Source organism: Sinocyclocheilus anshuiensis, unplaced genomic scaffold (assembly GCF_001515605.1).
Source record: "Sinocyclocheilus anshuiensis isolate Anshui unplaced genomic scaffold, SAMN03320099.WGS_v1.1 scaffold478, whole genome shotgun sequence".
Classification (NCBI taxonomy): domain Eukaryota; kingdom Metazoa; phylum Chordata; class Actinopteri; order Cypriniformes; family Cyprinidae; genus Sinocyclocheilus; species Sinocyclocheilus anshuiensis.
Genome location: NW_015542376.1, coordinates 411,520 through 427,042, shown reverse-complemented (window position 1 = coordinate 427,042; position 15,523 = coordinate 411,520). Strand labels below are relative to the sequence as shown.

The 15,523-nt window shown below is 35.8% G+C and overlaps 1 protein-coding gene across 1 annotated transcript in view; it reads left to right on the top strand.

The window, feature by feature from the left end:
* Nucleotides 1–14,745, top strand: part of LOC107692283 (endoplasmic reticulum mannosyl-oligosaccharide 1,2-alpha-mannosidase-like) — a 15,535-nt gene extending 790 nt beyond the window's left edge. Inside the window, exons 2-14 of the mRNA XM_016491251.1 lie at nt 1,484–1,612; nt 2,774–2,882; nt 3,066–3,253; nt 4,055–4,191; nt 4,816–4,925; nt 5,072–5,257; nt 6,018–6,166; nt 6,339–6,527; nt 6,707–6,897; nt 10,564–10,684; nt 11,843–12,037; nt 12,371–12,502; nt 13,297–14,745. Of these exons, the coding sequence (XP_016346737.1) occupies nt 1,511–1,612; nt 2,774–2,882; nt 3,066–3,253; nt 4,055–4,191; nt 4,816–4,925; nt 5,072–5,257; nt 6,018–6,166; nt 6,339–6,527; nt 6,707–6,897; nt 10,564–10,684; nt 11,843–12,037; nt 12,371–12,502; nt 13,297–13,503 (2,016 nt within the window). The 5' untranslated portion in view covers nt 1,484–1,510 and the 3' untranslated portion in view covers nt 13,504–14,745. The remainder of the gene's footprint in view (nt 1–1,483; nt 1,613–2,773; nt 2,883–3,065; nt 3,254–4,054; nt 4,192–4,815; nt 4,926–5,071; nt 5,258–6,017; nt 6,167–6,338; nt 6,528–6,706; nt 6,898–10,563; nt 10,685–11,842; nt 12,038–12,370; nt 12,503–13,296) is intronic.
* The last annotated feature ends 778 nt before the right edge of the window (nt 14,746–15,523 follow it).

Sequence of the window (15,523 nt, the reverse complement as noted above, 5' to 3'; positions counted from 1 at the left end):
GATCATGTGACACTGAAGACTGGAGTAATGATGAAAATTCAGCTTCGCATCTATTTTAAAGTATATTTAAATTTAAATGTACTGTTTTAGTTTTGCTTAATGTGAAAGCACGCAGGTGATGGAGATTTACCGCTGATTACAGACCGGCTTTACTGATAAGATGCGCGTTAAATATCGCATGCTATTAATCGTGCAGCCCTAGTATTTTCTAAAGTAACTTTCCATCCCTGATGATAATTTTAATAATAATAATAATAATAAAGATTTAGAAGCCATAACTAACATTATTTACTATACAAAAGCTTATAACTTTTGACCAATAGGGGCGCTGTCACCAAATTGAAATGACATTGTCAAGACATTTGTTTAAAAAATGGGTATCAATGTATTGTGTATGGCCCAAACTTTTCCGTTACCTCAGGACATGCTGCTGATTTTTTTTTGACAAAATGACATTTTACGACAAAATTCTAAATGGCTGACAGCCAATATGGCTGACCCATGATTTTAGGCCAAGGTTCAAAAGATGTAAAAATATCAAGGCCAATGTAAATGTAGTTTCAGAACATTAAAAATGGCTGAATAAAGTTGGACGATAATTTAAAAGAGTTATTTGACCCAACATAACCCACAAAATCAGATTAGATTTTCATATTCGATTGATTGATTGATTGATTGATGTTGTATTCTGAAAGTTTTCTTTGAATAGAAATTATTCTTGTATAGTATAAAACTTGCTGGAAAGCCATGTCGGCTAATGTGTGATTCATGAGCTCTTTTGAGTTGATTCTTTTTAGTGAATCAGTGGACTGGTTCACAGATCATCTGGAGCGATTCATTAGCAAATCAATCTTAAATCTTGAATTCTTTTTTAAAAAGAAATATTCATATCCCGTAATCAAAAACAGCAGGAAAGGTCATGCAAATGGTTTGAAGGTGTGGGAACCTTGTCTCAAAACAGATCTTGTAGTTCATTGCACACTTAAATTACACACTCAGATGATTTTACTTGTAATTTGCATTTGGGACAACCAGCATACAACTTTCTCCTGTATAAGCTGCATATGTGTGTCATCTTGGCAGGCCAGTGTCTTTAAATCTATCCCATCCAATAAGCACAGGTTGGTATGATAGAAACCAGATGCACTTAGGCTAATGTTCCTAATCCCCTTTTACATGGTTCTCATAGCCCTGGGACAATGAGGTGAACAGCACTGTCCCATGGTGTTCTCAGATCAGATGGATGCCAGTGTGCCGCCCCCTGCCTCGGTTTACTCCAGATTTAGTCCGGTGGTAATTAATCTTGTGAACAGATCTGTATTTTACACCTTGATTCTCCTCAGGGACCTGCAAATATCAGCGACGCTGGAGCAATAGACCTTCATGTGCTCAGCTCATGTTACGAATAGTGCTTTGTGGGAAAAATCACTTGATATCTGTGTCATTCTTGTCTTTTTTTCCCTTTCTCACCTATTTGATCCAGTGTCTTTGAGTGGTGGCTGTGTTAGAGATGTACTCGCCACAGAGGAAGGACTTTGTCTCTCTGACGCTGGGAGACCAACACAGCCGCAGCTACAGCAACGGCAAGCACCGGAGACAGTCCTGCTGGAGGGTTAGTGGCTGGGTATTTTCTTCTTAAAATGCCATCTAAACCTTGTTTTGCAGGACAGAAATATGGACCATTATGTATTTTTCATTGATTAACGATGATGTTCGAAGGCTGATGGCTTCTGCCTCTTTATTTGTTTGTGTAAATGAGTGCCATTTTCCCATCTGCGAGACGTCTTGACATCTATTTAATATTCTGAGAACAAAATGCTGGCACTGTAGTTGTCATGTTTAGTCCTAGCCAAACCAGAGGTGTCAAAGCCCTTGTTTTTTCCCCTTTTTCATGTCAACATATTCTGTTACACCAAATACACAAAATAATGATCTTTAAAAAAGCATCATATGACCCCTTTAATCTACTAAATTGTTTATACTTAATTATCTTCAAAAAGCAGACATGCACTCCGTGCTTAGCTGAAACCCACTTGTTTTGCTTGAAAAAACTAACCTTTTAATTTAAAAACGTAGCTTAAAGGAACTGACAACTCAAAAATGAAAATTCTGTAATGCTATTATGTAGTCACTGTCATGTCTATCTGTTTTTTTATTTTTTTGGGAACCCAGAAGGAGAATCTTGTTCATGCAACACCAGTTCAATGGCATTTAAGCTTCAAAAAAAGACATACAAACACTAAAAAATGCAAACAAAGAATCACATGACACTCAAAACTGAAGTAATGTCAACTGAAAATTCTGATTTGATATCATAAATTACATTACAAAATACTACTGTTTTTACTGTGTTATTGATCAAATAAATGCAGCCTTGGTGAGCATAAGATACTTCTTTCAAAAACATTAAAAAGTCCAACTGACCCCAAACGTTTGAAAGGTAGTGTATCTAATTTTTGTTTCACAGAAGAAAGAAAATGATGCAGGTTTAAGGAAATTAATGAATTTTTTTGAGTGAGCTATCCCTTTAATGTCTTCCATTATCTGAGATTCATGTCGATTGAGTTAATTAGATTGATTAAATTATAAAGAGGTCTGTACTGAGAGAAAATTTCTTTTGAGTGAGGGAAAAATCATACTTTTGTTTCCATGTTGCTTTATTTTTATAGCACTATATTTGGCAGTCATTGTGATTGCCACATCAAGCCATCAAGTGTAAAATTGCTGCACTTTCCTCCAATTGTCCTTGAATTGTTTGTGTTTGTTTTGGCAGAAATGGAAGCAGCTCTCTCGGCTTCAGCGCAGCCTGTTTCTTTTCCTGCTGGCCTTCCTGTTCATCTGCGGGATTCTTTCCTATCCCAGCCTGACAGAGCAGTGGAGAGGTACTTCATACAGCCCCTTTAATGACATTTCACAGGATATGAAAGGTGAACGCACAAAAGGTGGATGATTGGTACAACCTCTGCCCGTTTATATTAGCTGCTGAGGTAGACGTTTTATTAAACATCATGCCTTTTGCTGTTAATAATTCACATGGGATGAATTTCTGTCTGTTTATTCTCCAGGACTCTCTGATAGATCGTTGAAGGAGGACTGGGTTGAAATGGATAACAGAGGTCTCAGGCCCATTCCTCCTGGCCTCGTCCCAAATCTCCCACCAGGAGTTGTCCCGGGGGTCCAGGACATCCCACCAGAAGTGATGCCGGAAATTCAAAGACCAAGCATTCCATTACTTCCCAAACCTCCAGCTATGGTAAGTAGGAAGACTTCTCAGATATTATGGATATGTAAAATAGTATGGTTACTTTATAATTTATCTACTCGTTTGCAAAGGTTTTTACAGCTCCTGCTGAAAAGATCAGCTTAAACCTTAAACAAGAATTGTGCTGTAAAATGCATTATTTTCTTCATTCAAAATATTTTTTTCAATAAATAAATATTATTAAAATTAGTATTATTATATTAATAAATAAAAATTTCAGTTGTTTCTAAATTCAAAATAAAAGCATTAACAATTTCATATTAATAATGCATATTTAGTAAATCATTTAAAAGATACAAAGATTGATTTATATAAATAAATATTATTTATATTAGTATTATTATATAATTATATGAAGTTATTAAATAAAAAAAATACTAAAAAAGCTACAGATTAATAAAAAAGCTAAAAAAAAAATACAATTATTTTTAAATTCAAAATAAAATGAATAAAAATAATTTAATATTAATAACAATTAAATATATATATAATATTAAGTAATTTAAAAAGTTATTTAAAAATAAATAAATTCATATTAATAGTAATAAAGAAACAAATTTAAAAAGCCAAAAAAAACTTTTTCTAGTATTTCTAAATTCATAATAAAAAATAGAAACGAATATTATTTTAATATTAATATATTTTAATATTATATTAATAAAGTAAACCATAACCATGCTGATCCAAGCACATTAATTCACCTAATTTATAAGATACTAGATTAAAATGATAGATTCTACTAGATTATTCACCTACTCTTGTCTTTTTATGTTGGGTGGTTTGAATTTGCAGAGGAAGCCCCCTAGCAAGCGTGGTCCTCCAGCCCTACAGAAGCGAGGGAATGTGTTAGACTGGCAGGTGAAAGATGAAGAAGCAGCCACGGTCAAGAGAGATGAAGACGGAGGGAAAGAAGCAAAAACAGTCATTAGGTTTGGTCTGATTACATTCAAGAAATGAGGCCACTTTTATATGAGAGTTTTGATAATGATGATTTGCCTAGGATTAGACATTGACAATTATTTGTTGTTGGCTTAGTATTTAACCTTTTGAATAAGTAGAGGTATTAAAGCTCAGACAGTAATTATGATTTTTATTGGCGCTTATTGCTATTAGTCTCACTCACACACTTGGGGCTCCTTACAGTGACAGAAAGCATGCTAAACATATCAAAATATCACATTTTTTTGTTCCGCAGAAGAAAGAAATGTGAGAGTGAGTAAATAATAACAGAATTTTCATTTTAGGATGAACTCTCCTTTTTAGAAAAAGCAGAGAAATAACCAACAGGAGCTGAAGATAAACACTCGGGTGCAGTGCTAGCTCCCCAGGGAAGAGTTTATTAACAGTTGAGCTGGTAACACAGTGGTTTTGAAGTGAGTTGTGATGAGCCTTCATTTCCTCCAGCTGTGTCCTGTTGCGGGACTCCACCTCCTGCTCGTGTGTAATTGCGGTTATATTCGTGAGGCATGTGGGAGGAAATGGTGCTATTACAGGTGATGGGTTGGATCTTAGATAAACTGCTGTCACAACTGATCCAGTTTTTGGATTCCTAGCTGGCGTGGGGCGATGATCGAGGCGGAGCAGGGGACGGAGCTTCAGTCCACTGCACATGGAAAAGAAGGAACTGTGGCTGATGCCGAAGATTCTGCCAGCTTAAAACCAGGTATCAGAATTCATCCCACAATTTGAGGTATTTGTCTTTGCAGGATTACGTGCCGAAGTTTGGCTTGTGCTTAAGATCAACCGTCACAGACATGTGATCATCTTCTCAATATTTTTCTGTGACTTATTTGTTGTACTCATTGGTAGTGAAGGCCGTGGATCGTGTGGAGGCGGTGCGGGAGGCCTTCAGGCACGCATGGAATGGCTACAAGGCTTTTGCGTGGGGTCATGATGAACTGAAGCCCTTATCTAAGACCCATGGAGAGTGGTTCGGCCTGGGCCTCACTCTCATAGATGCACTGGACACCATGTGGATCTTGGGACTGAAAGACGGTTAGCCTTATAATCGCAGTTCTGTCTGCCAGTCTGTTTCATGACCACTGTGTGCAAATTTCAAATCTATTCTTTGTTTTCTTTCCAATTGTCAACATGAGGGTGTTTCTTCAGCCACAGGCACTTTTAATTCCCAGAAGTTGATTTTTATTAAAAGTGACAGTTTTAAACTTTTTCTTTCTTTTTTCTTTTTTTTCTTTTATTGCTACTTTTCAGATGGCTTTTATTTATGAATTTTATTACTTTTGTCTTGCAATCTTAAAATAGGAAAATCCATCCATAAAAATCCATTTTGTTATTTACTGTGTGAAAATTATAAAATAAAAAAAAACAAATACAGTGTCAGTGAAGTGCATTCTTGAGATGAAATATGAGATGTGAAAAGTGAAGAAAATAAAGAAAAATCAAGGTAAATAATTTTACTTGCATAAAATGTATTTTTATTTCAAAAATTGTATTGCGTGTCATTTCCCATCAAGCTGCAATTTTTTAGAAATGTTCCATATTCTTTCAAAGAAAACTAGGATGACCATTGCACTCTTTCAGACTAAAAAGCATTTATTATCTGATGGCTACATACAAAAAAAATCTAAAAAACCTTATTTCCATATTCTTTGTTGGACATTGTTAGTAGATAAATGTAAATAAACTAGAGAGTGTGTTTTGAAAAAGTCACTTCAAATAATAATGGAAAAATTATATTTTTTCTTTATGTCCCTTCTTTTGCCTTTTCCCCTCTCTCTAATTCTTTCTGTAATAGAGTTTGCCGAGGCCAGGAAGTGGGTTGAGACAGAATTGTTATTTTCCAAGAATGTGGACGTGAATCTTTTTGAGAGTACCATCCGTATATTGGGGGGTCTCTTGAGCACATACCACCTGACCGGAGACACTCTCTTCCTGGATAAAGCTGTAAGTACTTCATATCTTAGTATCATCTCCATTATTATTCTTTTTTTGTCCTAGTAAATGCAAAGTATAGCCTTAAAGGTTTACAGCTTTTGGCTCATACAGCTAAGTCATGTGATGCAACAATTTTAATAGACCACAGACCTCAATACATGTTGTGTCTCTTTTCTTGCAGCAAGACATTGGGTCCAGATTAATGCCTGCCTTCAAAACCCCATCTAAAATCCCCTACTCTGACGTGAACATTGGTAAAGGAACTGCTCACCCTCCACGCTGGACCACAGACAGCACAGTCGCAGAGGTGACCAGCATTCAGCTGGAGTTCCGAGAGCTCAGCCGACTCACAAAGGACCCGCAGTACCAGGTTCTTTATTTTTATTATTGTATTAATATTATTTCACAGTTTTATTTTTTTTATTTAAATTTTAATGTATTTAATTTTATAAATTTTCACATTTCAAAATATTTAAAAGCTTTGCCTATTTTACTTTATTACTTTATTTTATTTATTTATTTTTATTTTATGTCTTCCTCGGTTTTCAGAATGCAGTGGAGGAGGTGACCAGACAGGTCCACCGACTGGAGGGAAAGCGTGATGGTCTGGTGCCCATGTTCATCAACACAAACAGTGGGAAATTCACACGTCGAGGGGCCTTTACGCTGGGGGCCCGTGCGGACAGCTACTACGAGTACCTGCTCAAACAGTGGCTGCAGGGTGGCAAGAAAGAAACTGAGTGAGTTAACAGCAGATAAAAATGCAGCTTTGGCTGACGGTTCATAAATTCAGCGCTTAGCCCGAGTGTCAATAGCCCATTGGTGCTTTTAGCTAATGGGTTCCAGGGAATTGGCGATGCTCACTGAGCCTAATGTACTGAGGTTATGATTCTGGTCACAGATGGGGTGATATGATTGATTCACATTTAGGGTTGGGTACCGAAACCCGGTACCATTATATCACTGGTACCTATGTAACCGGTATGTACTAGAACCGAATCCGAACGCAGATTTCGGTGCCATGCCTGAGCGATCGATTGAAATATTTGTTCTCTGGTTCTCCGAAACGGACATAAGAAGCATCATCACTGGCACCGCACGTGAAAAATAATTTCCCGACTGAGAAAATGCACGTGAACTCAAGTCGGAAAGCTCTAATAATACAAATCCAACACATCTTTGTAGTAACGAGAGTGTCCATGTTGTTTTCACATTCCGACTTAAAAGCACAACTCGGGAAATGAGAGCATCCGAAGAGGGCGTGAATGCAGTAATTACACTTGCTCTGATGGCAGCAGGTAGCCTCTAACACTAGCATTCTCTATTCTTTCTCTATTCTTTCCACTTATTTTCTTTTTATTTATTATAAATAATTACCTTTTAACACTAGCATTATCTGTTCTTTTTCTGTTCTATTGAATTTTTATTTTTATTTTAAAATGACCCTCTAACACTAGCATTCCCTATTCGTTTTCTATTCTTTCTACTTGTTTTCTTTTTATTTATTTTAAAAACAAAATAAGCAAACACACAAAAAAACTGCCCCCTACTGTCCTTTTTTTCGATCCCTATTCTTTCTACTAGTTTTCTTTTTATTTATTATAAAAACAAAGCAAACAAAAAACCTTGCTACGTATACTGTCAGGTGAAGCCCCACCCACGAACCCCACCTCCTACTGTCCTTTTTTTGGAAAACTAAAATATGGTCACCCTATTATAAATATACTTAATTATTATAAAAATACCAGAGATGGCTTAAATAACACCGATAAACTATACTGTCGCAGTCGAGTGTTTATTGTCTTTGTTTTATCATTCAAAACGTTTATATGTTCTGTTTACTCAGTTACAGATATAATAGCTATGCCTTTGTCCATATAAGGGATTTCCTGGAGGGTCATGAGTTCTCTACTTCTGTGACTGGATATGTGGATTTTCTGTGCGAGGGCGCCCTCTGGCGTCCAGTATGAATGAAACAGACATCATGTGTTTATAGTGCTAATGACCAATCCATCATTTTTGGGGGGAATTTTTATTTATTTATTTTTTAATAAGTATCGGTTTAGGCACCAGAACCGTTTTAAAAGTATCGATTTGGCACCGGTATCGAAAAAAAAAAAACGATACCCAACCCTATTCACATTGTCAGTCAGTGACAGGGTGAATTGCACTGGGAAGGGAAAAAAAAGACTGAGCATGTTTTAATAGTTACATAAGGACTGCTTTTTGAAACCCATAGACATGGTACAGGGCATTTGTATTAATCTTGAAAACCTGGAGGTCACTTCAGTGCTTTCACTATTAGATATTTTATTCTGATGTCTTAGTTGTTTCTTGGTGGAATTCGTTTTAAGAGGTCTTAAATTATATTTTGTATTTCAAGTGCAGATGGTTCTGTTTGAATGTCACCGTCTGCTCTCTAGCACTTAAAAACCTCTTGTGAATTAGAAGAAAGGTGAAGTGTGTCATTTGTGCGCATTAGAAACACCAAACAGTCACAAAAAATAATGCCCGTTTTCAAACAGGCTTTCTGAACTGTCAGCCATTGGACAGTCAAACAGACCCATGCCAAACTCACACTATTGGTTGATCCAATGTTGCTCAACGTATTTTAATATATAAAAAAATCAGTATACTAATGCAATAAATTTTAACTGAATTTCCTGCATCACTATTACGCATGGTTGGGTATTAAGTAGGGATGCACAGTGTATGTGTGTGTATATATATACAGTAGGTACGGAAAGTATTCAGACCCCTATATATATATATATATATATATATATATATATATAAAACAATTATTTATGTTTTTGTAGTGTTATTATAGGATTATAATATATTATGCTTTTTTTTACTTGTATTCATTGCTGTGCATATTTATGCATTATACTGATCAGTATCAGTTGATATTTGAAATACATCAGACAATATTGGATATTTACCCCTGCATTCTCATTTTCACTATTTTTACATTTAGATTACCTTTGCCATCATTTAACGCCTGCAAATAATTTAATAACAATTTATTTTATTTTTTTATGAAATTTAAAAAAATGAATATCCATTTTTTATAACATTGTACTTTTATACCATTTATGCACTATTTTTATACTCTTCATTATAATATTAATATGCCTAAATTCACTTGTCACATTTAAAATGATTGATTTTATGTTTTAGTGTTTTATTTATTTAGTCAAAATAGTATTGAATTGTAATATCGGACATTTATAAGTCATCAAATAATTCATTATCAGCTTGTTGTATCTCCACATAACTCATCCCAGACATGAATGACATCTCAAATTGTTTGGATTGTTTTGAGGAGAGAAGTCCTATTACTTTTATAACCAGCTGAACTCAAGTTTTGTTGTCTAACTGACAGTAAACGGGTGAAAAAGCCCCTGTAAGACTGCGCAGCATCATGACAACAACTGTCACAGGCATGTTTTGCACATGTCCACCATTAGGGACGATGCCAAGGTGCCTTCGCTTCTGGCGAAATGCGACATCAGCCATTTTCTGCATTTGACAGGATGTTATTCTGTCTTCCTGTTCTCTCTGCCGGTGCGATTCAGGTTCTGTTGAGCTTGACGAGTCATTGTCATTCACGTCAGTGCTTCTGCTCACACCTGAGTCTCGTCCTGCTGTGTTGACATCATATACACTTGCTTCTCGCTGATGTTATTTTTTTCATAGGGTTTGGTTTTGAATAATTAAATAAAAAGGTGTTCAGTGGGGTTCAGTAGACACTGACTCTTAAAGGGGTCATATGATGCTGCTAAAAAGAACATTATTTTGTGTATTTGGTGTAATGAAATGTGTTTATGCGGTTTAAGGTTCAAAAAACACATTATTTTCCACATACTGTACATTATTGTTTCTCCTCTATGCCCCGCGTCTGAAACGCGTAGAATTTTACAAAGCTCATCGGTCTGAAAAGCGAGGTGTGTTCTGATTGGCCAGCTATCCAGTGCGTTGTGATTGGCTGAATACCTCAAGCGTGTGAAGGAAATGTTACTCCCCTTAACATACTGTGATATGTAACACTCCAAAGAGAAAGTAAAACTTGAAATCGCATCATATGACCCCTTTAATGAGGTTTGATAAATATCTCTGGTCTGGAATATCAAATCCACTCAAGACCAGGTCAGTGATGGATATACTAGTCATTGACGGGGAAGGTGGTCCATTTAAATGAGCTCTGTATCCTGTCTGACTAATCTCACTAAGACCTTGATGGGGTTGAATTGCACCTCTCCTATGAGGCACGTATGAGGATCAACTGAAGTCTGGGATGCTCTCAATGTACAATTGAAATGCAATAGCTTATTTTGCCTCTAGAGGGCGAACTTAATCGCTGCAAATCAAATGCAGAGTACGATGCATGTATATCTTTCTAGGCTGCTGGAGGACTATCTTCAGGCTATAGAAGGCGTCAGAAAGAATCTATTGAGACAGACTTCTCCTAGTAAACTGACCTTTGTTGGGGAGCTGTCCAACGGCCGTCTCAATCCCAAAATGGTGAGTCATAACTTCACCTCATTTCTGCCACCTTGTCGTTCTAAAAGGAATTGTTCACCAAAAAAATGAAAATTATTTTATTATTTGCTCACTCTCGTGTTGGAAACAGTAAAAAATTACAGATTTGGAACAACATGAGGGTGAAATACATAATGCCAGAATTTTCATTTTTGGTTGATTTATTCCTTATGTGGTTGAGTCTATATACGACCGGTATCTGTTCCTATAATCTCCAGGCTTAAATCTTGATACAAATCTTTAAGCAAAATCTTATTTTTTTTTAAATAGAAGAGTTTATTAGATAAAATCTAAAAAATAATAATAGTAATAATAAAATACAAAATGTGTGTTAAATTATTTTTTTTTTTATGAGTATATTTCATACATAAAGAAAATATGGAGCTCATACTCGAGGAAAAAAAACACAATTTTTATTCAGAGAACCAAACTGAGCACAAATATGTAATTTGGTGCAGTTGCTAATATTTATATGGTCAAAAAGTAAGATAAAATTCTGATAACTTGTAATGTAAAACAATAAGGTCTTTATAGTATGTAGCATACTATGCATACAGTAAAATATAATTTGTCATTCTATCTACCAATAATAATAGTCTTAGTAAGATTATATTTAATTCATATTTTTATCATCAGAGCTCTTTAGTTTTAATTGTGCATATAATGCAATGCAATACAAAGATGAGTAAGAGATATACAAATAAAAATTCCTCAAAAAGCCTCATGTATCATATTTTATACTCACATTTTTACATGATTTTTCTAAAAAAAAAATGATGTATGGATAATGAAGTAAACCAAAGTTGCTTCAGTCCAGTAAGGGTTCATCTTGGATTATTACTAACAATACAAATTTACTTTATACAAATCATTAAAGATCTCACAGCAAAAAGGCACATGTACCACAACATGAAGGTGGACATTTTTAGAATTATACTAAAAGGCCTTTTTCGTGCTAAAAAACTATGAACTATCAATCAGACAACAGAAGGCATGTAAAAAATTGTGAACATCAGGTTTTTCAAGTTTTGGTCATGTTGATAATTATCAGCCTTATAATTTTGCGTATCAAATATGATACAATAGGCTTTACAGGGTTAATCTCTTTCTCCATCACAACACTCTCTCTGTCTGATCCAGGATCATTTGGTGTGTTTTCTTCCTGGCACGCTGGCTCTCGGTGCTCACAACGGCCTGCCCGCTGATCACATGGAGCTGGCTCTGCAGTTGATGGAGACGTGTCATCAGATGTATGCGCAGATGGAGACGGGCCTGAGCCCAGAGATCGCTCACTTTAACCTGCAGTCCAACAACGGACGGGACATCGATGTGAAGGTACATTAACCTGTACAATCACCACTTATTTCTGACAATAAACCCCCTGAACGTTTGGAGCCGTGGCCTTAAACTGCTGATACAGGTTTTGGAATGGGTCCATCTTTCATTTTCTCTCCATTGTGTAAAAATAAAATGGTAATAAGCCCCCCAAATAGTGCAGAAACTGTGTTCAGACTCTCCAATCAAGGCCTTTGTGTTTATCTTTTCTAGTATCTGTTCTGAAGAACAAAAATATTTCTGCGCTTAGCACTGATGAGGATGACTTTTTAAAAAAGTTGGTGCCCTTTTACATGAACAGATATTTTTTTCTCTCTCAATCTGTGTGTGTAGCCTGCAGACAGACACAACTTGCTGAGACCTGAGACTGTTGAGAGTCTGTTCTACATGTACAGATTCACCAAGGACAGCAAATACAGGGACTGGGGTTGGGACATACTGCAAAGTTTCAATAAGTACACCAGAGTGAGTGAGAAATGCAAAGTAATTTTGGTCTACATGACAAGAAGCCAAGTGTATATCTATCATTTTGTAAATAGCACATTTTTCAAAAAATCGGAGACAAAAATATAACAACTCTTGGGGAAAAAAAACTAATAATAAAAGGAGAATATATTTATCTTTTTATTTTTATATATATTTTAAATGTATTTTTATTTATTTTTCTTATTATAATTGTTATTTTAGTGTTATATACCATTACAATATTTATTGATATTTTGAATTAATGTTTTATTTTCGGTTTTCATTTTAAATTTAGTTTAAGTTTTAAGAATTTTGTTATGTGCTTTTGTAATTTTTATTATTTTTTTATGTAGTTCTATTAAGATTTAATTTGCTTTTATTTCAGCTTTAGTTCAACTCCTTTTATTCTAGTTGCCAAGGTAACATTGCTAATTTTTCTTTTAAGTTTGAGTTTTTCATTGTATATATAGTATCAGTATCAGTTGATTTTGGAAATCTATTGCACAGTACTAGATATTTATTTGGGCAGCTACATCTAATGCTCACTTAAAGTTAATATGTAAAACACTGATAAATTTATACTAGTGTATTTATACTAGTAAATAAATACTAGTAAGTTATACTAGTAAAGTTATACTGGGGGCGGGGGGGAGGAATAATATAGAATTTTAATATAATCCATTTATTGGTAATCAGCCATAAAATGACAATTATTTGTCTTGTTGGTCTCCGTCAGAAGCATTTCAATGCCCAATAAACACAAACTTGACTTCTTTACTCGGTTCCTGTCCCAGGTCCCCAGCGGGGGCTACACCTCCATAGGTAACGTCCGTGACCCCTTGAACCCTGCGCCCAGAGATAAGATGGAGAGTTTCTTCCTGGGTGAGACGCTAAAGTATCTCTTCCTCCTGTTCTCTGATGACAACGAGCTGATCAGTCTGGATAAGTACGTGTTCAACACCGAGGCCCATCCGCTGCCTATATGGCCCTCCACCTCATGAGGGCGGAGGCCAGAATTAAGCTAATCCTCACTTGCAGTGATGTTGGCTTCAACAGGAAAGGATGCAGGCTTTCACAGGAAGTGACCTTCTCTGCAGTGAGTTACTCAAGTGAGCAGGAATGTTTCTGCTCTAAACTGAGGTGGCAGGTTACGCACCGATCTTTAACTGTGCATTTGAGATTTATTCAAATGCTGTGACACTCTTTATTCACCCAGAAGATTTGGATTCACCCAGATTTGGTGGCGGTTTTATGGGTGGTGAAATATCACAAATATCGTTCCCAATTTTTACTTTACAAGACTTCATTTACCTTTGAGCTCATGGGACGCCTGAAAAGTGTGACACTCTTGCATGTTGGACAAGCCCATTCAGCTGCCGCAATTTTTAGATGTTCCATCTTCCATATTTTGGAAAGAAACATTAGTGTCAGAGTGCTGTAAATCACACGGCAGACTGCTGAAATCACACACTGTGAAAAACACAAAGCACTTTGTAAAATGAAGACTTCTTTTTCTTTTTTTTTTGTTAACATTGTTCTTTCTATGTGTACAGATGGATGCTCTCGATGTGAGTGGCTCGCCTTTATTTTTGCAGGCTGTTACAAAAGGACTCTACGTGTCAATTTCTAAATGTTTCCCTTTTGTGAGAGTCAGGATGCATTAGGGAACATATTGAGTACTTTACAGATCATCATCTCGAGATTTATTTGGGAACCTTCTGGGATTGTGTATTTTTCTGTTATTTATGTTGACTTTAGTGTGCGTACTTCAGTGAATGTTAATGATTTGATGTAGTGAATGCCGCCCGAAGCCCTGCTTGAAATGCTGCACTGTAGATTTACTTTATTATTTACAAATTTTGGAAGCTGTTGTGCGGCACTGGATGCTACATTTAGCTGAACTGCATTCAGATGTGTATATATGTTAATTTATTCATTCAAATTTCACAGCAAAACTACATTGAAAACTTTGTTTGAAGGTTAAACTGTCTGATCAACAGTCAACATCACATTAAAGCTACAAAATTTCCCTTGTCGTATTGGAACACAGTGGTAATTTATATCCCCATGCTGCCATCTGTTTCAATATGTTTGATGATTGTAGAGATTAAATTAATCATTCACCCAACAATGAAATGAAAACACCATCATTTACTTGATCCAAACCTGAAATACTTTTTTTCTGGGCAATTCTGAATGAATTTCTCCTTTAATGTTCCACAAAAGAAAGTTTTACAGGTTTGGAATGACATGAAGGTGAATAAATAATCACAGAAATTTCATTTTCAGGTGAACTGTTGGTGTACAAATCCTTTATGTAGGTCCTTTTTTTGGTCTGATTTTTCCAGTTTGTTTCAATGCTTGGAAACTCATATGCGCATCACTGTTCTGTATCACCTGTTGAGTTTATCTGCACTGTCAAGTGCTTGTTTCTCCTATCATCTCATGTGTCTTTGGTCAAACAGCAGTCATCCAATCAAAACATCCAGGCTTTCAGAAGCTGTCAAACTAGCACAAAATAATCCTTCATGTGAAACAATCCATTTTCAGGGTGATTGACATTTGCATTACAATATGTCTGTTCCGTGTCACATTCCTCTTGCTGCTTCTAGTGATACGGTGTCAAAATCTGCATCCCTTGTGCCTTTCGATTTATAGAATACAGAGTGATCGCATGATAATGAGCGATTTCTCCCTGATTGCTTCTCTCGTCTCTTTGCTGCAATCAGTGGTTTGTGATTACCGTTTGTGCTGGTGAGCGAGTGTTAAATGAGTGGACACAGATCTGATGAGGGTTTGTGAAGGTCATGTTGTGTTAGATGTATAATTTAATATCCTGCACAGCTGAGCTGTTTTTCATAATGGTAAAGATGCGAGCAGGTCTCTGAGGTTGTTGACATTTGTAAAGTATAAAAATAAATCAAAAATGAACTAAAACAAGTTAAAGCATTAGTTCGCGCAAAAATTAAAATTTGCTTAAAATGTACTTCTCCTCATGCCATCCAAGATGTAGATGAGTTT